Source organism: Tinamus guttatus, unplaced genomic scaffold (genome assembly GCF_059628265.1).
Source record: "Tinamus guttatus ecotype Peru unplaced genomic scaffold, ASM5962826v1 Tinamus_guttatus_pri_ptg000125l, whole genome shotgun sequence".
In the NCBI taxonomy this organism is placed as follows: Eukaryota; Metazoa; Chordata; class Aves; order Tinamiformes; family Tinamidae; genus Tinamus; species Tinamus guttatus.
In genome coordinates this window covers 4,611,435-4,635,190 of record NW_028288659.1, presented here as the reverse complement: position 1 = coordinate 4,635,190, position 23,756 = coordinate 4,611,435, and the positions used below count along the sequence as shown (strand labels likewise).

At 41.2% G+C, this 23,756-nt stretch overlaps 1 protein-coding gene across 2 annotated transcripts in view; it reads left to right on the top strand.

Moving 5' to 3' along the window:
* DGKI (diacylglycerol kinase iota) overlaps positions 1-23,756 on the top strand; it is a 203,907-nt gene that overhangs the window by 55,902 nt on the left and 124,249 nt on the right. For both annotated transcript variants that reach the window (XM_088521610.1, XM_088521611.1), the window contains exon 2: positions 20,177-20,285. In XM_088521610.1, coding sequence (XP_088377736.1) covers positions 20,177-20,285 — 109 coding nt within the window. The remainder of the gene's footprint in view (positions 1-20,176; positions 20,286-23,756) is intronic.

The following is a 23,756-nucleotide window of genomic DNA, read 5'->3' as shown; positions in this document are numbered from 1 at the left end:
ATGCAATTCAACAAGGCCAAGTGCAAGGTCCTGCACCTGGGGAGGAATAACCCCAGACACCAGTACAGGCTGGGAACCGACCTTCTGGAGAGCAGCTCTGCGGAGAAAGACCTGGGTGTCATGGTGGACGACAAGTTGACCATGAGGCAGCAGTGTGCCCTCGTGGCCAAGAAGGCCAATGGGATCCTGGGCTGCATTAAGAAGAGCATCTCTAGCAGGTCGAGGGAGGTGATCCTGCCCCTCTACTCAGCCCTGGTGAGGCCGCATCTGGAGTACTGTGTCCAGTTCTGGGCTCCACAGTACAAGAGGGATGTGGAGCTGCTGGAGAGAGTCCAGCGCAGGGCCACAAGGATGATCAGGGGCCTGGAACATCTGCCCTATGAGGAGAGGCTGAGGGAGCTGGGCCTGTTCAGCCTGGAGAAGAGAAGGCTGAGAGGGGATCTAATCAGTGTATATAAATACCTCAAGGGAGGGAGTGCAGAGGACGGGGATGGTCTCTTTTCAGTGGTGGCCACTGATAGGACTAGAGGAAATGGCCAGAAACTGAAACATCAAAAATTCCATAGGAACTTAAGGAGAAATTTCTTAACAGTGAGGGTGACAGAGCACTGGAACAGGCTGCCCAGAGAGGTTGTGGAGTCTCCTTCTCTGGAGATCTTCAAAACCCGCTTGGATGCAGTCCTGTGCCACGTGCTCTAGGTGTCCCTGCGTATGCAGGGGGGTTGGACTAGATGATCTCTGGAGGTCCCTTCCAACCCTAAGCATTCTATGATTCTATGATTCTATGATTCTTATCATTGGGCAAATTCAGGCAGATTTTCATAAGGTCGACAAAAGGTGCTTGTCTGACATGAAGTCCCCTCTCCTCCACTGAGTTTAAGTTACCACTGCAAAGAATAGAGGCTGTAAATCGCAGAAAAGATGTGTGAGTGTTTTAAACACTGAAATAGCAGTGTCTTTTCTTCCAGTTTTGTGCTGAGTTAGAGCTAAGCTATTTTAGGTAAAATTGAAAGCGATCCATCACCCAGAGGCAGCAACCTGTCATGGAAAACTGCAGCCTGGGTGTTCAGAGGTACTGCAGGTCACATGCGACTGAAAACAGGGTCTTAGAGTAGGAAGCCTCGTCTGGCCTTGTGAACACTTGAGTTTGCAGCCATTGAGACAGCAGCAGCCGACAACCCAGAGAGGTCACTTTGTGGCTCACCCAACACTGTAGCATCCGATTTCTGGCCCACGCTACCTAATACTCTTCTCCTGCTAGTTGCGCTTGCGTGGGCTTGGGGAGAAGATGCGGGTGCTTTCTGCCCACTAGTGAGGGAGATGTCCTCATGGCGAGGATGCATCTCCTTGGTGGATGTGGCGCTGAGGGGTGCCTTTTTGGCCACGTTGAGCTCAGGAGGTAGCTAGATGGGAGGTGTGTGAGCAGTGTGTGCCCAGGGTGATGTGTGCAGACACCAGCAGGCCACCTTGGTAGGGCCACAGCAGGTTTGTGCTGCCACAGAGCATTGCTGGGCCTCGTGGCAGGGGGGTTGTGCTGGGCATTGGGTTACCTTAGCAGGTCTGTTCATATTCCAGCACCGGAGCAAGCTCTGCCATCTCTATGTGGAGCAACGTGCTGCAGTGTAGGCTTGTCCTAAATTCTCAGAAGGGGGTTAGTCCAGTGCCTTCCACAGATGCAAAGCCAAAGTAAATTTAGATGCAAAGAAGTGTAATTTATTTTTGAAAAATGTTTTTACAGCTTTGCAATTTAGGCTCTTGCTCTAGTAGCTAAATCCCATCTTTTAAATATAATTTACAAGACTATGAGAACAGCTTTTATTTTTTATTTTATTTTATTTTTTACTTACCCCTCAGTGTTCTTAAGTCTGCTATCTGAGTATCATAGTGGACTTTGTGTTTCTAATTTTTATCACAAGGAATATATGCTATTCTAGACTTTACCTTTTTAAGTAAATTGAGATGGTACATTCTTATTTACTTAGTCAGTTACCTAAATGGGTTTCAAAAGCCACTGTGGAGATATCTATACAAGAATCTTACAATAGAATCCTATGCCTCTGCTAAAATTAAGGCTTAAAGAGCCAGAGGGGAGGGAAAACGAAAGAAAAGAAAAGGCAAAGTTGTTGTTCCACCCACTCTCCATCTCCTTTCACATAGTGCTCGGCCTTGCCTGCTTCAGTGAAAATGTGCCCGTTTGTTCCCTGTAAATACAGATTTGCGAAGATGCAAACACCATCCCTCAGCGCTAAGTTGCCGGGTTAGCACAATGGTCTGTTAAGTGTAAGCAGTATCAGAAGTGGAAATAAATGGTGGGTCTTAGGGCTTTAGGCAACGGTCAGAAATTCTGGCTCTGATTTTCTTTCTGTGCTTTTTAGTTCTGTAGGCGCAGATCACTGATGTAATCTGGTTTCCATTTTCATTTCTGATACAGAATATGCTCAGAATGCTATCATTTCTTTACCTTATGATGGCTTGATTGAAATATCAATAAATATTGGAGGATGCTGAAGTACTAAATGTGCTAAAAGTCGAATAAGCTGATTGTAATACTAAACTGGTTACATTTTAATTGATTTACAGGTGTATTAGCTTCAAAGGCATTCTAAGCATAAAATGTATTGACATGTAGATGCTGCAGCATGATTCATATATTTATTTTAATCAACACTGCAGATTGTGTTTAATGTTTTTATTTTGCATCTTTGCTGGGTTTACCCAAAACATGAAGTTATTTCTAATCTTTGTAAAGCTGAGGTTTGGAGTATGAATGCTTTTTCTTTTACCTGTGTCTCAAGGCACATGGAAGGATCCTCCCAGTGTATCAGGGGGATTGTTGCCTTGGTATTTTAGCACCTGTGTAGTGGGTGAAATTTCTTCCCCGTATGCTCCCCTTTGGACAGACACTATCCAAACTTTTCTCACACATTCTTCTTGAATCCTTTCAAGAGGTAGAATCCTTCTAGCTCTGCATGAGAAAATGATGATATTCCAGTAAGGACAAGTGCAGAATTGGCATATTTGAAGCCAATGAACAAACACAGGCAGCGCAGGTGTGCCAGGATGTGCAGGTGTTATCAGTGCTGTCCAGTGGCTAGAGGATGTGACAGGGGACTCAGGAAACGAGGCTTCTTCCCTTGCTCATGGCAGTGAACCTGGGCAAGTCATTTCAGCCCTCTGCTCCCTTCCCATTCTCCATTAAATAGCTCTGAACAGCAGAAATCTCCTTGCCTAGCTCAGTAAAACCTTGGTCTCGGTTCTAGCGTATACCGTAATGGTGAGAATTTCAAACAGAGCAATCTAGGGCGATCTGTTCCAGCTCCCAGCGTTCAGCCATGGGTGGCAGGGGAGATGAAGCCAAGGCAGAGGCACGTTGCGAGGGGGCTGGATCGTGGCGACGCATTTATAGTGTTGCTTTTATTAAAGCTGCCCTTTCTTTCCTCTCCACCTCCTCTCCCTCCCTCAGATGATGATGACATTATTGTTTTATTTGTTTTAATTCTAAAGTTAGCAAACTTGGTTAGCAAGCCAGATTTAAAATAAAGCAGCAACCCTCCTGTGTTCCGACATGGTGAGACTGGGCTCTGCTCTGGAGCTTCGCGGGTGCAAAATAGAGCGTGGGATACTGCCCTTGGCTGGGGAGGTTGTGCTCCAGGCTGACACAGCGCTGAGTAGCTGGTGATTTCTGTCCCTTCTCTCCTTTGTGTGACTCAAGGCACCTGATCATTAATGTCGTCTTCGTTAAGGAGATAGGTCCCCATTTCCATGGGAACACGGGGAATTGGCTTTGGAAGCTAGAAGGTCCTTTATGGGGTATCATTTTATCTCCTGTTTTAAGGGTTTAAAACAAAGGGCCCTAAAGTTCTGAAATGTTTTGAGAGATACTGTGTTAAACAAGGTGACAGTTACAAAAATGGATGGCATTTAACTTTTCTTCACTCTCTCACCCTGTAACAAATACATCAGTTGGTGAAAATCAGAGTAGCTATGCAGAAGTCCATGCAACTAGGCCAGTTTGCAACAGCTAGGATTTGTCCTAGAGAGTTGTTAGCCTGTAGACTAGACTCCCGAGGGAAATGAAGGGCCACTCATCGCCTTTTATTTTTTTTTTTTTTTTGAATTTATTATGCTCATTTATTTGGTGGCATAAGATTTGTTTATGCCTAAATGACTTTTTTTTTTGCATTCTTTAGTATCAAAGGAAGCCTGTAAACAAGGAAGGGTTTTTGTTGTGGTTGCAGTTTGTCAGTATTGGTAGCTATTTAATGAAAAAGATATGACCTTATGAAAGTTAATATTAAAATGTATACTAATTATAAAATAATTATAATGCCATCTGTGCTTAGGGTTTTTGTATATTTTAAACTTAATGTATTTGCAAAAGATTTATCGGTACTGTAGTGTGCTTGGTAGCATGTACAATACATGGGAGGAAGATGGAAGGAACAAATGCAAAATAAAGGTTTTGGAAAAGGTTTAACCATAAGTTCTTAACTCATTTGCTTTAGCTAGGGGCTAAAATGCTGCCGTAATCAATGCTGATAATGTTCCAATTGTATTATGTTCAGCCAAAGGTTTTCATATCTTCTCCTTTCACACTTCTTTCCCCTTAAAAACCATTTCTACATCTGAGACAGATCTCTGGTCTGATATTTTAAAAATCTCATCTGTTTCTCTCTCCACTTGATTAAAAGCTGTTCCTGCTTATCTTGCATCTGAACTTTTTTTCTATCACAACTTTCAGAAAACTCTCCAATTGCAAATATTAAATATCTGGAATAATGAGAATTTCATCTATCATGTCCCTTTGCTCTCTTGCCAGTGTGTCAAAGGAGCAGTAGATAATTAAACCTAAAAACCTAAAACGTGACAAGATACCTGCATGATGCATCACCTCTAAATAGGGAAATGAGGACATAGCGGTGGCTTTGGATTCAGTAATAGTTTTAATTTGGTTTTGATCTCATTCCCCTTCTTACCGTGCAACCTTGACAAAGTCACGTTTTGCCTCTCTGAGCCTTATGTGAAGTGAGATTATGTAATTTCGCTTTGTGCTCCCTGTATGTAGGACACCACATATGGAGCTGAACCAAAGGTGGGGAGCGTATTTGCTTTTACTTCAGTGGCAGGCCTTATTTTTTTTTTTTTTTTTTGAATATGAAAAGACAGGGCTGCGTAGGTGTCTAGGGAGAAATATTCCATCCGGGGGGACTAGCACCAGGCTTGTCACTAGGTTCTCAGTGCAACGCAGGGAAATTCCTAAATGTGGGAAAGCAGGGAGAGGCTCAGAGCACCTGTGATCGACCTCTCATCCAGCATAACCTACTTTCTCCAAAAGTTTCTAGTTAGTCTAGTTCCTTCTGCTTAGAGTCTGGCCTCATTACTTGCTAGTGTCTCTCTCTGAGTCCAGTTTGTGGGGAGCCAAGGCTATGAGCAGCACCATGAGGGGTAATTAGCTCAATACTAAGTCTCTTTTTCAAGTTGTTTTGGGAAGAATGTAATGTTAGTGAGGCAGTGGATGTATGTGAGGGAGTCGCATAAGTTTCTTCCCTTCTCCTCTTAGTCCTTAGAAGTATTTCTCAGAAAAGAATAGATAGTGCTTTTCCTTCTTTTTCTTGATTTGAAGCCAGCAAACATGAAGACATTGAAGTGAAAGTTGTCCTAGAAAAAGGTCATTTGTAAGTCAGAAAGTCAAGATGTTGCTCTAAAACTTGGATGCAGCCATTCACATAGTCATTCACATGAAGGCAAATGCCTTTTATTTCTGTTTAAGAAAAAAAAAATCCTTATTCTTAGCACCTGATGAAAATATTAGCTGCTATGACCAAAGCTAATTTGGAGGTCCAGACAAATTTGTTGGGAACAAATTACTGTTGAGGCATGATAGCTGCATTGGTTCAGCTCCAGAGCATGCTGGCTTATAATGCTCACGGCTTTATAATGCATTTTGAAATCTACCAGTATGAATAGCATTACGGAAATGAAATTTCACAAATTACAGTAATGTAAAAATGTTTTTGTTACTGATGAACTTAAAATGAAGTGACAAATAAGCTGTTACTTTAGTTAATAGTAAATTTTGGCATTATAAATTAACTTAAAAATCAGTATAAGCAGTTTCTCTCAGGGTTCAATTGCTCTTTTGTTTTGTTTTGTGTTTCTTTTTTCTTTTCCATTGCTTTGTGTAATACTCATGAAACATTTCACCCATGTGGTAATGCACTCTCGTCTGTGTGGATTACATCTGTAACGGCGCTGAAGGCTCCTGGTGATACAACAGACCACAGGAACAAAGCTCAAATTTATCACATTCCTCCAGGTGGAATTACAGTCCTCATCAGTTAATGCAGCATTTTTTGACTTTTTAAAGTTGAATCCTGACCTGTCAAGAAGATGAAAATTGCAGTACCACCTTTACCAACAATGTTGTTTGAAAAGCCTACCCGAAACAAGTACCCACTCAAACAGACTGCGTGGGTATTGGTCCTCATCTTTCGTGTATGCTTTGATTAGCTTTGCATTGTCAACAGTGCTGAAGTGATGCCACTGGCATTTGAATCATGACCCTTTTCTTACCACGATTACTGCATCAGTGTTTCTGCACATTCAGGCAGGCATTGCTGCATTACAGATGGGCTGTGGTTTCACCCTTTCTCTCTGCGAGCAGATGCCTAAAAAAACCAGAAGCAATCAGAATAGCAAGCTAGGTGGAGGATGCTGGAGAATCTCTGCGTTAGTGTTCATTGCATGATGAGTGTGATAAATGGTACAGTTTTTATTATTGTACATAAACTAGTTGTTTCCTTTTTTTGTAGAGCTTTCCTAAGCAAGCGGTTTGTGCTCGACTTATGTATCAGCGTAAATTAAATGACTTCAAAACACCTACAACTTCCTCTGTAGGCATGCTGTCTGACAAGGGTTTTTAGGTTATGTTAAGTCCATGGGGCACAGATTTGAGCAGTCACAATACAGCATCATTAAGAAGTAATTTCCACATTTTGTTTTGGACTAATATAACTAATGCAGTTAAAAACACATTTAAGCTGAAGCAGTGCAATTTTCTCAGATAAACAAAGTATTTGTCTTTGTGTTCTGTTTTGTTATTGCCTTCTTTTTTTTTTGGTTGGCTTACATTATTTTATTAGTTCCTGTTGTGTAGAGAGGCTGTTTATGTGCTTCCTAGCAGCAATAGGAATTGGACAGATTTACTTCTGTTTTAATTTTCTGTGACCGTGTTTAAAATACATTTTACTCAGTTCTTGCTTGAGATTACTTTTTAAATAATTGATTTAGTATTTATTGTTAGTTAAGAACAACTATTTATTGTTAGTTAAGAACAACTAATTTGTGGCTAATGTCTCCAGCTGGTGTGACTTCACTGAAGTCCTCAGTTATCCCAGATTTGCCAGCTGAGGTTCTTGTTGCTGCCCAAGTTACTGCTGGTCTCCAAGAGCTGCAAGGGAACAGGCATCCCAAGTCACCTGGAGGAATGTGGAGCAGGAAGGGAGAAGGTGTTGGAGAAAATCTGAAGCAAAATGCTGGCATCAGTATTTTATTCTATCCTATTTTTTTACTGTGTTGCTTTGCTTTCCCCTAGAGATTTCCTTTCTTGCTGCCCGGTTCTTCACCCACGTGAGCACTTCAGCGTGGCACTTGCCTTACAGAAGTTACCTGCTTGTAACTGCAAGGATCCTAACCGGTGCTTGTAATTGCCTCCCCGGTGGACTTTTCCCCGCAGGAACTTTTCTTAACCTTTTCAGAGCATTTCTTGGCTTGAAAGCCTGAGCGCTGCTCTTGCAAAGCAGCAGCGCCTGCCGAGTTGTCATGACAACCTGCTGTGAGGGGGAGCGTATGAGGATGGTTCTTGTAGTCAGATTAACTTTGTTAGTTTGGTACTTTTTGTGAAAAAAATCGAAGAACTTAAATACCTGCCCCTCTCCCGATTGCTGATGTAACTACTTGCGTATGCTCGGTCTCTGTCTCCCGTATGTGCAACACCATGCTCTTGCTTTTCTTCTCTTCTGCCTTTAACAACTCTGCTCCAGTTTATGAGCCTGTGTTGGCCACCAAGATTTTCAGTGGGAGCCTCTCCTGTCATCAGCAGTAACTGGCTGATTATGCTCACCTGAAGAGCAGCAAAATCCATGAAAAAATGGACACTTTAATCGCAGCTAAGGCAGAATTAAGCAAGCCTTAGCATTTCATGATTTATGTATCGCTTGCTATGTCTCATTTATTCACATTCTTTCATCTTCTTCACCAAGGTAGCTATTGGAGTGAGGCTGGAATGGCTTGACGCATGAGCATCCTGGGGGGTATGGGCGCACGGACTGGTTCATATTTTCATGTGCTGTGGGTCCAATTCTCGGGCTCTGCAAGCTGGTTTGGGCGAACTGTGCTGTGCTGCATCTGCTGCAGAGTTTCAATAGAAAGGGATAACCAAAATATCTCATCTCTGTAGCCGTGTAGTCAAAATTTTTCTTCCCTGCACGCTCCATCCATTTTCACTGTGCATTATTATTTTGTGAAGGCATTATTTATTTAAAGGACGTGTATGGTGTGGAAAACGGGAGATTTCTCAAATTTTACTTTATTTTATAAAGCAGATGCAGTTCCAAGATTTGTATAATACCCTGTGGATCAGTGTGTTTTTGAGCACTAGCAAAGTGACTTAAGAAGACATAACCATAACTAACCCAGTTGTCATGCAGTTGAGTGTATTTGATATACATATTACATCTCATTGGATCAGGTGTTCTGAAGTCACTTGGGTTTCCAGGCTAAGAAAAGGTCAGATTTAATCACTTTTGATTTATACTTGTGAAATGGAGCTCTCAGTTGATAGTCTTTCATATCTATTATCTACCGCTAGCATTGAGATATTTTTGCTGCTGTCATCTATAGCAATGGTCATGTTGTTTTCAAGGTGTAATTTCATTTATTGGATGGTTGCTATCTAAAGAGGAATAGGTGATGCAACATGAAAATTGTGCGCATGTGCGATCCAGTGTATTTATTTGTGAGCCTTATTCTGCTTTCAGAATGGCAGATGTAATTAAACTACTTTTTCAAGAAAAAACGTTACTTAGTGTTAAAAGGAGTATATACATATATATATATATTTTATTCTAATAATACTTAATGAGGAGGGAGTTGGTGGCTCAAGTTGTGATGAGCAGTCCACTCTTTTACTGATTTTAATCTAAAAAGTTAGTTCTAGCTGCAAATGCTATCTTTTAATGACTATCTGGTTGTGTGTCACTGTAAAGTGAAGCTGCATTCCCACACAGGCCACCTGGGGAAATATCTTAGGGAACAGATATTTTTACTGTGTGCGGGAGGAAAAAGGCGCTTGGCTCTCCTGTTGAAAGCCCCAGGAGAAGATAAAGTAAAAGATGGATTGGGTTTGGAGGCTGACCTGCTTTCTCACTGCCACAAGTATGAGACTTGTGCACTGAGGATGAGGCACTTCGAAGCAATAGCGGGCAGGATGTTTTTACTGCGGATGCCTGTTGTTCTGTTAATTTTGCGGTAAAGGATTTCAATCTCCTGTGCTGTCACTTATCTTCACATCTTAATGTTCACTGATAAAAAGAAGCCTCAGAAACTGGTGTTGCCCTTTCATAATAAAAAGAAGGCATAAACAGATATTATTTTGCTTTCATCTCATGGACTTCATGTTCAGTGATCCCACTGCAAATTAGTATTTCTTTCCAAATGATTTCAGCAAATAAATAATACAGTGATGCAGGAGCCAAGGGACCTGTCATTAGAAAGCTCTTATATACTCTCAAAATCTCTTCTTCAGAATAAAAAAAAAAAAATCCAAATAATGCCACATCCCTTTTAGCACCAGGAGACCAGCTGCTCTTTTACCTTCTGAGATTAACATCCAGCTCTTTCCTTGGTCTAGGTGCAATAAAGTCAGAGGGATTCCGTCAGGTCGCAGCCTTTGAGGATTTATGTGACACTGGAGGGAGGAGCACCATCACGTTACCATATCTTTTTCCTGAGGCAATATAGGCGCTATGTGAGCAGCACACAATATTACTGTAGCCAAAGAGAGATGAAAGAAAAATGAATTTTCTCCTCTGTGCTGTTTGCTTGTTATGTGCATTTGTCAGTGCTTTGTATTGCCTTTTTTAGCCTGCTTATATGGAACTGGTGAGTCAACAGGGAAGCAGAAAAAAAAACATATGTATATTTTAAAGGAATTCAACGGAACGAAAGAAAACACACTGTTTAAAGGGCAGATCATGAGAAAAATTAGCATTTTTTGAAATTAGTTACAAACAACAAAAAAAGCCACTCTAGTTACAGCATCTTTTTAATTAGATCCAGCAGAGCTGCTAATGAGCTCTGAAGATCTCCGCTTTCTTCTCAGCCAAAGACGATCTAGCCAATGCAGCAGCTGCACTTTTCTTGACTCAACGTTGTGTTGGGAGCTTCCGTACTGACAGAGTGGAAACAGACCCAGGCACGTCCTCACCTGCCAACCCTCCGTGTTAGCAGGGCCAGCGGGCTCCCGCCTGTCTGCTGGGGCCTGGCACCCTCACTAGGGCACCACGCTCCTGCATGCTGAAGGCAACAGGCCCTCGGAGAGATACGTGATGTTATGTGACATGGGATATTTTGGTTTCATAATTTGATTTGAAATGTTCCTACAAGCAGAAATGTAAAGGTTCAGTACAGGGTCAACTGTAGGATTAAGTACAACCATTCAAAAATCAATCTATCAAAAAAAAGTGCTTAGAATATAAGTATTTTGGGTAGACAACTCATATTTTATTCAGGGCTAAGTGAGCTTGAATTTATATTTTATAAACATGCTGAGTATTCTGAGGTTAATTCCTCCCTGCCTCGAGTCCTTCTCTGCTTCTGCTCCAGTCTCCAGAAGTTTATTTTAAGCTCTTTCCTAAGCCTTTCATGTACTGAAGGAGGAGGGAGCCTTGTCCCCTCAGGTGTGACATCAGGTGTACTTATTTTTTGCTCATTTCTGCATCGCCCATCAGTTGCTAGCGGGTGAAAGTGATGATCTACCGTGAATTATTTGTGCTACATGTTTAGGTGGAAGTCCCATGAATGAAAAAGAAAATTTTGCCTTGTGCAAAGACCCAAAGATCTTTAAGTCTCTCCTGTTTGATCCTGACATTTCTAAAAGTTGTTGAAACCTCTTTGTTGAACTGGATGAACCCTCAGGAACAGGCTGCAACACAGAGACTTGCTGGGGAACCTTCATTTGGTTTCTAATTTTGCTCTTTCTTTGATGCAGTATGTCCTTTTTCCTCTTTCTTCTGCCTCAGTCCTTCAGTTGGTTTCAAGGACAGGAATCCAGAGCGGGAATCCCTGGGGCCTAGTCTGAGACATACGGCAGAGGAAGCGGGAGGAGGGCAAAGATGGCACCTTCCAAGGGAAAGGTGCAGGTGGCTCCATGTTGGCAGCGCTCATCCCATGCTCTCGACCATGAGCCTTGCCAGGAGTTAGCAACCTGTAGCTCCAGGTGCTTGTAACATAGGGGTCTGCAAGCAAAGTAGTGTTTGACATTGAACCACATAGTCTTTGTTGGATGAAGAGTGAATTAAAATGCCAGGGGTGAATCTGTGTGTGTGTCTATGCCCAGTACAGGAATGGGAAGTGAGGACAAATGCTTTGTCATATCTGAGTTTCTGAGCTTCTTTCCTCAGGGAAAAACAATATGTGTATATTGTATTGTGTGTGTGTGTGTATATATACATAGTTATACAATAGGTTACTGAGGTGACCTTACATACAGGTTACTGAGTGATAGTTGTACTCCTCATCTGCCATTCTCAAGTGTCACTGTAGTGAAAAGTAAATAAATGTAGCCCCCTTGTGCCAAGCCAAGCTTTGTGCAGACAAGCCTCAGCTCCCTTAATGTCTTTCCCTGCTATTTTATTTAGGCTCTATTCTTTCTGTGCAACTTGGCTTGGAATTCAAAAGTCTATCTTGCTTTTCAGGGAGAAAGAGGATGGATTTCTGTCCTGTGTTCTGATAATATCTTTTGTTAGGAAAGTTATTAGTTGGATAGTTGCAAAGCTTGGTTTGGTTTTGAATCATTCCTTGACTCCTGTGTGATTGTGGAAGTCTGAGGAACAGAACATGATTCTTGCATTGCACTTTGTAACAAAATTCATCTGGTGTAAAACATAGATATCCCTTTTTTAGAGGCATGGGGATAGAATGAAAAAGTTCATATTTTTAGGAACACTTGTTGCTCACAGTGCAAGTAGCAAAGCACACAGTTGATTTGTAGAAAAGAAAATCAGAATAGTTCATTATATAGTTTATCTAAGGCCATATAGTCGTAATGACATTTGAGCTTGTGTAAGTAGTTTATGTCAGCCGAGGATCCTGGTCTAATGGAGAAATTACCTTAAATTGGGTTATTTTTGAAAGCAGTATGCCAGCATCTGAAAGAGGAAAGAAAACATTTTCCATGTCAATGTTAAAAAATAAAAACAGAAATCATTTTACTTTTTTTTTTTTCCTCTCCTTTGCTGTCCCAGACTGCTGAGGATTTAGACCTACTCCTTCTCTGTGTCTCTGTCTCTCTGTTTATCTTTCTCCTCTCTCCTTTTTTTTTTTTTTTCCTTCCTACCCTCCCATTTGCATTACAAATCAAAAAGAAGAATTTTTGATGCCACAAAGGAGTACACTGAAAAAAAACAAACCTTCTCCTGGCTTGCTGAGTAATATCATAGAACATCTGCACCCTTTTCAAAAATCAATATATATTATTTTAGTATATGATAAAGAAAAAATATTATAACCATACCATATTTATCTCCATCCAATTTATTGTCATCATTTATTGTCTACACTTGAAGTCCAGGACATAGGTTCTTGAATATGCCATGGCTTTCTGTGAATCAAATGCAGTGCCATGAATTCACATCAGACTTCTTTCCTTTTGGAACTAGTGAAAACAAGTCGATTCTGAAATCCAGGAAGCGACGCAGCTGGAAATCATCTGGGTTCTGAGTTTCCCAGCATTGCTCATTACTCGCTTGGAAAGAGGATGATTAAATTTCATCATCCCAGTAGTTACTTGATAGATTCCAGAATCTTTGAAATGTGAGGTTCACATTCCCTGTGCATATCTCTGTCCTAATATATCTCAACTGATGGTTTTTGACCAAGGTTTAAAGATTTCTAAAGAAAGACCTTCTAGTATTATAGGGAAGATCATATAAAAATCATAACTTGTAGGTTCAATCCAATTTTCACTCTTCCGATGAAACATGAAAATCCTAATAGTAATTTAAGGGAGATCTAGCAGCAAATAGATGTAGGGTGAAAGTATAAAAAGATTTTAATGATCAGAGGAATGGAAGTATGACACAATTTCTCAGTAGAAAATAGATTTGAGATGTATCCTGATGAATGCAATAATACGGTAAGTTTACCTGTAATCAAGAAATCTAGATTCCCCAATGGTCCTCTTCAGACCTGTGTCCTGGTATTCACAGCCTTGAATTCGCATCTGATTGATTTCATTGTAATGTGGACTCCTAAGTATTTACAGGTCTAGCCCATAATCTTGGTTTCCTTGATGGGGCGGAGGGGGAGGAAATAGTTTGTGCTTCTACTGATTTCTGAGAAGATAAACTCTTTATGTAAGATGGATTTAAGCAATTGAGGAACCTTAGCACTGTTCTAGATCTAATTGAATCTATAATTTACTTTCCATAAGGTTAAAATCTGGCACTTTAAATTTGCCTACTGGTGAAGCTGAATGGGGAACACAGACACAAAAAATACATTTATATGTTAAAGAGATTCTTGGCTGGTATTTGCACTGCTCTGATTGACTTGTGCTATTTTTATGGTAATCTTAGCTTCAAGTATAAGTGTAGGACAGTGGTAATTTCTATATCTGCATTTAAGAAACCGCAAACATATAATAAGGATACAATTTGTGCATGCCGTGTTTAATACATGACCTGTTCCATAAATCTATTCTGCCAAGAAGGCCAATGGGATCCTGGCCTGCATCAGGGGGAGCGTTGCCAGCAGGTCGAGGCGGGGATCCTGCCCCTCTGCTCAGCTCTGGTGAGGCCGCACCTGGAGTATTGGGTGCAGTTCTGGGCTCCCCGGTACAAGAAGGATATTGAGCTTCTAGAGAGGGTCCAACATAGAGCAACAAAGGTGATTAAGGGACTGGAGCATCTATCATGTGGGGAAAGACTAAGCGAGCTGGTCCTGTTTAGCCTAGAGAAGACTGAGAGGAGATCTGATCAACATGTTCAAGTACCTGAGGGGAGAATGTAGGGAGAATGGGGCCAAATTCTTCTTGGTGGCCAGTGACAGGACAAGGGGTAATAGGTGCAAATTGAAACACAGGAAGTCCCACCTCTGTGCGAGGAAGAACTTCTTTACTGTGGGGGTGACAGAGCTCTGGAACAGGCTGCCCAGAGAGGTTGTGGAGTCTCCTTCTCTGGAGATCTTCCAAACCCGCCTGGATGCCACCCTGTGTCACGTGCTCTATGTGTCCCCGCTGGAGCAGGGGTGTTGGACTAGATGACCTCTAGAGGCCCCTTCCAACCTCAACTGTTCTGTGATTCTGTGATTTTGGGGTGGGGAAGATAATCTGCCACTTTCGTGTATGGAGTTTAGGGGTCAAGCATACCAAAAACTTTTCTTAGAAACAGATATCCCTTCCTGTGCAGAATGTGGGAATGGATGTGAATTGCAAGTTGACTTGAGATCGAACGAGGGCGTGTGGTACAGATTCTTTGTCAGCCTGATCAAACTTTCTGCAGGTGTCTCATGTTCTTTATTGTCTTGCCTCTTCTGTTCAAAAGATTCCTATCTATTGCTTTACTGAAATTGTTACTTTATTGACAAAGATAGTGACAGAAGGTCTAAGTGGCTCTTTTTGGTCTGACACCTGGTCAGGATGAGCTAGATATGGAGGATGGAGACTTGAAAGCTCCTCCTGGGACTTACTTGCTCACACAGGAGCTGCATTTACCTCTTCTTTGGGGCTGCTGTTTGAAATCCTTAATTAAATCCTTAGCTTGTTTGATCACATCCAGCTCTGTCTCTAGTGGACGTGAGCTCCCTGTCACTGGGGCCAGGCTTGAGACTGAGATGAGAGCTGGTCAGAGCTGCAGCGTTTCATAGGGTTTCTGTGCAAATTTGTCTCTCTGGTGCCTGAGTGGGGATGGGGTGAGGAGAAGAAGCCTCACTGGGGTCTCTGATGAAAGGAATCTTTGCATAATTATGAATACTTATGTGAAAAGATGAATCTGGTGTTTTCAGTGATCACAAAAGCAATCAGAAGGTTTGAAACACAAGTTAAAAAAAGAATAAAGTATGGTGGTACCACCATGTAAACCTCTGGTACAGCCAGATATTGGATACATCTTCCATTTGGGGAAATCCTGCCTCAAATACGTAATTGAACTAGAGAAAGATAGCAAGTTTTACAGTGCTATAACAGCTCTGGCATCAGCAAAAGTCTAAACAGCCTAGGATGCTTCCACTTGGGGAGAAAAAAAGAGACAAATGTAGAGATATACAATAGAGACTCATAAAATCACAGAAGGTGTAGAGAGGCAAATGATTACTCACTGTTCTTCACAATATGATACACCAATTAAATTATCAAGCAGAATTTTTAAATCAGACAGAAGGAAGTACTTTACAGTGCCCATAATTAAATTGTAGAGCTCATTACATAGGCTGCTGTGGAGACTAAGAGTATAAATGGGTTCAGAGAAAGACCAACACATTCCTGGAGTAAAGAGCCATTAGAGGCTATTAAGCATTAAGGTCTGGAAGCAGCCTCTAGCTCAGGAAGTCCTTAAACTACTGATTACTGGAAACTGGCCCTGGAGCATGTCAGGGGAAGGATCACCCAATCTGTGGCTGGGCTTCACCTGCTACTGGCTGTTGCCTGGTTCAGCACACTGGACCAGATGGATGTTTGATTTGACCAAAGATGGTTCCCCTTATATGTAGTACACAAGTTTGGACATCTTGAACATGTGAAGCAGATTAGACTTGTTGCTCGGTGGTCAGCCCTGAAGGAGACCGTTACATTCCTGGAAGGCAAGCCGGGAACAGCAGGATGCAGGAATGCTGTGCAGTCAGTCAGTAGAGATGCATGGGGAAAACTTAAATAATGCTCGAGTTTAGCCAGTAGATTTTGTTCATGACTTTCATAAGCAGCAAACTGCAGGAAACCACCTCCAAACAAATTCAAGCATATGTAAATTCCCTGAGAGTGAAGGTACTCTCTGGCTTTGTGCCAGAATTTTCAAGTCACGGTTGACAGACCGGGGAGCTTGCAGACATGGTATATCTCTAAAGGGTCTACATTGAATAGCTAAGGAAAGAAGAGCAGTACTAGCTTAAATCTTGTTCCACAAATAACTGCTGTTGTCTTTGTAAATATCTTAACTCCGACTGAGAGAAGACTCCAAAAATCCGTCTGCTGGCAGATATTCTAGCCATGGGATGAAAACTAGTTCCTGCATTTTTCTGATTTCTCTACCATCCATCTGAGAGACTATCTCAGTGATAACTTACATCCCTAATGAAAGGAGGGTAATAACCCTGTTCTGGGTAGACAATGATTCAAACACTAGTGACAACATGATTCACAAGTCCATCAAATGTGCCCCATGCTACAGTACTCTTTCTTTTCCAAATAGCTGCTTTTAACACTTAAATTGGATTAATACCATTGACTAATTGTATTTTTTAGTTCCCGAGGATTCAGGCATAACTATTCAGTCTAAACAGCTCATTGGAGGATTTTTATATGCCTGAAGTGGAGGAAAAGGCTCAGGGAAGCCAAAGCCTGGGATATAAGCTCAAATCCCCTCTAATCAAATATGTATCCTTTGATCTAATAAGTAGGTTGAGTCTCACATGACTTTTCTGTGAAATGGAGAAGAAAATGTAATGCTTTTTGTTTTCTAGCAGTTATTTTATTTGAATTAGTTGAATGTCAGATTTCTTTTGTTTTTAAGACAGTCAGCTGCACTGTTAAGGGGCTTCATTAATGATATAAAATAGGGAATTAGTGCCAGAATATTTTTTTTTATGTGGCATGTTTAATGATATCTACACCTGCGTGTGTTTACAAGCTTATTTGCATTGGCGGTGTATTAGGTGATCTGATATACCCTCTACTACAAGCTATTGATTATTTAATCTGAAAAAGTAATTAGCAAATTACAGCTTACTACTTATCCTGCAACGTTTCCTTGTTGCTGCTTGCGACATCTGTTTTCACTCTGAGTTTGCAAGCTGAGCAGGGTGCCCATTTTAACAAAGCTGTGTATTTAATGTTTGAAGAAAGGAATGTTATGTGACAGCACAGGTTCACTTTCCCTGGCTAGATGTTATCTGGTGAATAGTAATTACTTTCCTTTCTAGGGAAAGGGCTGCCTATAGAGCCTGTATATTCATTCATGCACTCAGCATGGTAGAGATGAAATTTCTGCAAAAAATAGCTAAAAGCCAGTCATTAACTTTTATGGAAAAATGCCAGATGGTGTAATCTGCTAGTTAGAGTAATATGAGATACAATCACCTGGTTATGCAGCATCTGCTCTGCTATCAGATTTGTTCTACTCTTCCTTTTCCTCATCCTTTTTCTTCCTTCTCTGCTTGTACTTAAATTAGAAGGCCATGTGTTTGAATTTTTTTTTAATTTGTGGAAAAGGCTTCTGTGGAGTTTGCAGTGTGTTTTGACACTTCATGTCTAGGCAGAATTCTCATAAGGAGCTATATAAGAGTAGACATTTTTACTTTGCCTCTGGTCCTAATGGTCATTTTTGTCCAGTTAATGTAGGTTTGCTATTCTTGAGATCCTGTTAAGGCTTTTGTGTCCCAACAAACCTTAAAAAAGTGTTATTCCTGTGCCTGTATTTTGTGTGCTTCCCAGCCAAAGCTGTAAATCCAGCCTGGCACACAAGGGAAGGATGGGCTGTTTGCACAAAGCTCTGCCAGGTCTCTCCCGCAAAGCTCATCAACCTTGGCTCATTCTTCAGATAACGTGGGCCAAGTCTCAGATTCTGCTCCAGGAGGATTGCGCATCTCTAATCCTGGCCTGAAACAGCATCTGAGACTTGACACTGTGATGTCTGCAGCCGTTCATTAGGTGTATATGCCTGTTGAATCTCTGCTGAATTTGCTCTCGAGCTGGTAGTCTTGTCTTCAGAGGTCATCTTGTCTTTGTCCCTAGCAATATTCATAACAAACTTTGTAGTGAATTTGCTTAGTAGATGTGTACAATTTAGTTGGCTGTATCGTCTGACAAGTAATAGGCTGTAAACAATGTTTGTTGAAAATGCTAGCATTTTCCATCAAATAATAATTAATAACTTTTTTTTTCCTTTCAGCTGGCTTTGCTTACATTCTTAGTACAAATTGGAAGCAACCTTCATCTGTTATGAATACAGAACTAAGGAACCACTGATTTGGCTTGTCACTATCAGTGGTGCATGCTGGAAAATGTGGAACAGCTTCATTTCCACAACAAATTGTCATGTTATAAAGATGATTAGGCACAAGAATGTGCTTTGGTGTTTAGAAAGCACCAATAATCAAGCTGATACCAAAAGCAGCATGGAGGGAGACTGTCAAATATTGGACGCTATCTTCTGGAAAAAATATCAAATTTTTAAAGTGCATTTATGTAGTTCTTTGCATTTTACATCTTTAAGACTTTCATCTGGCCATTTGGAACACCTATAGATTAGGTTGTGCTGACATATATAGTATAAAACATTTTTGGCTCAGTTGCTTTCTTCTGATACATTGCTAGCTAGTGAAAATGGTTCCCTTGGGCTCATTCCCATTTCTAATGGGCTTTAGTTGAATGTAAAATATTTGGGAAAAAAACCTTTAATGTAAATATCTTGCCCGCACTGGCAGGTGCACGGGGACACAGGGTGATCAAGGGCTGATGTTAATATGCTGAGTTGTTTATGCTACCCACAGAAATGGAAATTTAGGACATTCTTATTCATCGCGCTCAATTTTTCAGGACATGCACTGGGAGCAATGGAGCTTCCAAGTTCCTTGCACTGAGTGTTTTCAGGAAAGTGAAAAGATGTATTTAGCATATGGCTGACTCGGATTGTCATCGCTGTCTCCGACCTTTATTGCTTTGGGACAGTGGTAAGATGAGGAGACAATAAAAATAGCTGTTGCACGGTGGCAGTGGTATCACAAATATGCACTTCACACAAGCAGATTGTTATCTTGCTTTGTAGGGGATGAGTGCACTGAACTTAAAAAAGGGGATCTCTTGTTGAGATATTTTTGTGTCCTGTCCTCCATCATTGCCCCTGCACCATTGTCAGGTGGTGTAAAATACATGGCGTAATAGCTTTGAAAAGCTTCTGAAATCTGCTGTCCAAGTGCAGCTCGGTATCGTATCAGCGCCGTGTTGTGCTGCCACGGTTCAAGGCTGAAGTTGTGGGCCTGGCTGCAATGGGGTAAGCTGGTGGTAGAAACACTCTCAGCCCTGGTGGAGCTCCAGGAGGCATTCTGGTCACCATCTGTGTGCTTTCGAGTAGGCCAGATATGAGGTGTAAGAAGGACTTTGGGCCAGAAAGATGGAAATGAAGTGGGAAGAAGAAAGAGTCAATACCATGAAAGATTCTGATACCATCAAAAAGGGTAGTGTGTGACTCCCCTTCCTGACTAAGTGGTGTTCTAGCATTAAAGTGATGCTGAATACAACAGTTTTATTCTGGTCTATAAGCTAGGTAAAACTACACTATGTTCATTCTTCTTAGAAACTCATACTTTATTCCTCCAATAAAAGCTATTTGAAGTTGATAATTGATAGTTGAAGCATAAATGGATTCAACAGTCCTTCTGTGTTGTACAGAATAGGTATAAAGAATGGGATCTCCTCTGAAACGGGCAAAGCAAACCATAGGTAGTGCACTAGGTTTGATGTTTCTGCTTAGTGCCAGATGAGTAACTGATCTTCATCAAGCAGTATTTTCAGTGATCAAACTTATTATTTTCCTAAACTTCTGTGGCAGAAGGATAGCAATCAAGCACCATTTCACTAAAATGGAAATTAGATGCTATGTTGCTCTCCTGAGTTCTGGTGGGGCGGATAATTATATTGGATAATTATATGGATGTGTACTCATTTTTACTTTTTCTTTACAATTTGCAGGAAAGCAATCTCCAGGTCAGGCCTCCAGCACCTGGCTCCTGTGCATTCGCTCAACATCGCAGTCTCCAATGGACCTGTGAAAGAACCCAGGACAGCCTTAGAGTGGACTGTAGGTGTTTGTTTTTATGGGAGTGTATTTGAGCGGTATTTGCAGCTAGTGCTCCCTCCATCCTTAAAACAGCATAAGACAGGACACTGTTACCAGAGGTAGTGCTGGTCACTAAGAAGAAGCTTCCATTATGGAAAGAAGCACAAAATAGAGACACGCAAACCTGTGAAGACATGAGCAGTGCAGGACAGAGCTATGTAGACTTTCCATCTTGAGAACTGCCTAGCAATAACTGCTCACCACCCTCTCGACAAGGTCTGCTCTCCAAGGATAGTGTGGTTTATAGCACAGTAGCATTTTGTATCTTCAAGAGTTGGAATTTAATGCTGAGCATGCACGATGTGTGGCTGGGTCTGTAGGCATAGGTAGTAGAAGCTTTTGGTCACAGTGCTATGTAGATGTGGCTAGATTTCTTCTTGGCCCCAGTTGGGTTGTAGACACACGGGTCTCTTCTGGCCGCCAGGTCTTGTTTCTCCTACTTGTGGTTCTGGGCTAGTTCAGCAGGAATAAATGTTGGCTGTCTGCACCCTTCCAAATTGTTATGCTCTGGTGCCTACTGAGCAGTTGAGCCTTGAAGCAGCAAGTCACATAAGCGTGTCACGTTTAAAGCAAAGTGCATGGCACATCTTACACTGGGCAGTTGACACAGTGCTCATTATACTGCAGGAGCAAGCCAGCAGCCAACTAACATCTGTGAGTATGGCACTTTTTTTGTTATCTTGGATATTTTTTTAGCAAGATTGGATGGCTTCCTTAAGTGATGTGCTCTACTTTAATGGCAGCTTTTGCACTTGAGGCAGGTTTCATGGGATAAAATTATTCTGTGCTTCAGAAGGATGGATTAGATTCCCTTTGATCTTCTACAATATGGTAGAGAGGAGTGCGTTAAAATGAATTTGAAAGCTTGCAGAGAATCTCACAGAAGGACTTGTGTTGAAATTATAACCTCATCTTTCCCTCTAGGAAGCTCAGGACACTATTCAGCGAAGTACTAAAACATGTGCCTGCTTTCAGCCATTCAGGCCGTTTTGTAGAAATCCAAAGGATTGCTTACATATGTGAAGGTTAGGTACAGGATAATTTAAACACCCTTCAAAACCATACTTAAAAACAATAATAAAAATAATCCAACAACCTTAACTTGTCCTTTCCAAAAATGACATTGTCTGCTACTTGTTTTGCCAGATACTTTCTCATGCAATGCCAATATGTAGTAACATACAGGATTTGATGTTAGTTGGTTAGTGAAGTTAGTTGAAGTTGATGACTTCTGCATTAGCTTTTATTTCCCGGCCCATGGCTTAGGTTTTTGGTCAATTCAGTCTCTTAGATTGGCATAACCACTTTGCTTCATGCTTTTACCAGAAAAATAAGGCAGCCCTGTGGCTCCTGGGAAGAGGGGCACAATAGTGAATGAAAGGCTTTTGCGGTTGGAAATATCCTTGACTGACCACCTGAGTAACATGGGTGTGGGGAAGAAAGGCATTTCTGCGAATCTGAGGCACAGTAAATATAAAAGCGGCATTGTTTGGAGGTCTGAAGACGCTGAAAAATATTATAACCGATGGTAAATGCCAATAAAAAATAAAAAAAAATGAAGGTTTTAAATCTTGATGTTAAATTCCAAGGGCACGTTTGATAGAGTGAAAGGATATTCAGATTAAGATGTATTAGAGCTGGACAGGAAATCTTTGTATTTAGTCACTGAAGCATTAATCAGTGCTTGTTGCATCCCTGTTTTTATCCTCCTACTCTTTAGTATTTCGAGGGATGGTTCTCCAAGGACCCATGATGAGAGCTCTTTCCAAAGTCTAAATGACATGAACATAAATTGTCACTCAGAAGAAAATGTATCTCTCCTTGTCGTCTCCACACTGATAACTGGAAATATTCTTGCTTATGTTCTGCATTTTCATTACTTCTTAGCAGCGCCTTTATCAAATAGTCTTTTGAATAGAAGACTGCTTTAGGGCATGTGAGGTCTGTTCCTTGTTCTGCCACTGAATAAACTCAGATAAATTGTTTTTGCCTCTCTCTATATTAGCATCTGTAACTGTAAAATGAAGGTGATGATTCTGACCTTTCTTAAGACCCGTTACATAAGGAGCAGTATTCTTTTTGTATTATTATTGATTATTATATGTCATCCCTGGGGTTTAATTTCTTTCACATATGTACAAATGCCATTTCATCACATTTTCTACATTTACAACAAATCAAGTGAACTTATTAACTTGTTGAATTTAATCTGTGCTTTAATCTATCCAGTCTTTTCACAACAGGGTATAAAGCATATCTTGCATAGCTCTGCCTATACTGTCACCTGTTGTGAGGAGCAGGTTTTCAGGAACAGATGATGGTACAGGCAGAGAGCTAGGCAAGATGTGCCTTACCAAAAAGGAACCATCTTAAGCGCCTGATCCCGTGATAGATTTATACATATTTCCCTTCTCTTATCGGGCGTCACTCCTACTTGCTAAATGATCAAGTTAGCAATTGTAGCAAAGATCCTCAGAAGTATGTATGCACCTTCTTCTGCCTTACATAGCATTGTGGATCTAGGCCTTGCATATAGATTCATCTTATAATTTCCGTGTAAGTACTGCCTTCTAGCTTTCAGTTTCTTTGGTGCCTACAGAAATCTTGGCCACCACAAGACTATTGGTGTGTTGATCTTCCTACTGGTCAAAATCATGGTGTTATTCTTCTGCCTTTGTCCGTGAGCTTGTTAATCTGTTTCTTGTCTCCTCCTATGTCAGTGTTTATTGCCTATAACTAGGGCTCTTATACCATAAATTTATTTTTTTAAAGAAAAAATCTTATAGTTCTCAACAAGAATAAAAAAACATGTGACTGAGCAGAAGTTGAAGAGCAATGGCATCAGTTTTGGAGGTCTTAATTTTAACTGCCCCTGTAAAATTAATTTGTTGACAAAGTCTACTCATTTGTACAGGATACTGTAACAACCAGGAAAAACTTTTCTTTTCTACTAAATTATGGAAGATTGCAGGGGTATAATCTCATTGGGATCACAGAGACATGGTGAGACAGCTTGTGCAGCTACAGTGCTGCCATGGATGGTACAGGCTCTTTAGCAAGGACAGACTGAGATGTTGCAGAGAGTGAGCTGCCCTTTGTGTGAGAGAACAGCAGGAAGGTATGAAGCTCTGCTGAGGGATGGGTGATGAGCCAGTTGAGAGTTTATGGATCAGGATTAGAGTGCAGACCAATGTAGGCGCCACTGTTGTGGGTGTCTGCCTGAGCAAAAAGATGATGTGGCCTTTTTTAGGCAACTGGAAGAAGTCTCACAGTTGCAATCCTCAGGGGAGACCTTGAACCAACCTGATATCTGCTGGCAAGGCAACACAGCAGGGAATAAGCAATCCAGGAAGTTTCTACAGCGCATCAGTGATAACTTCCTAATGGGTAGTTCAGTAGCCAAGAAGGGGATGTGCATTGCATCTTATCCTT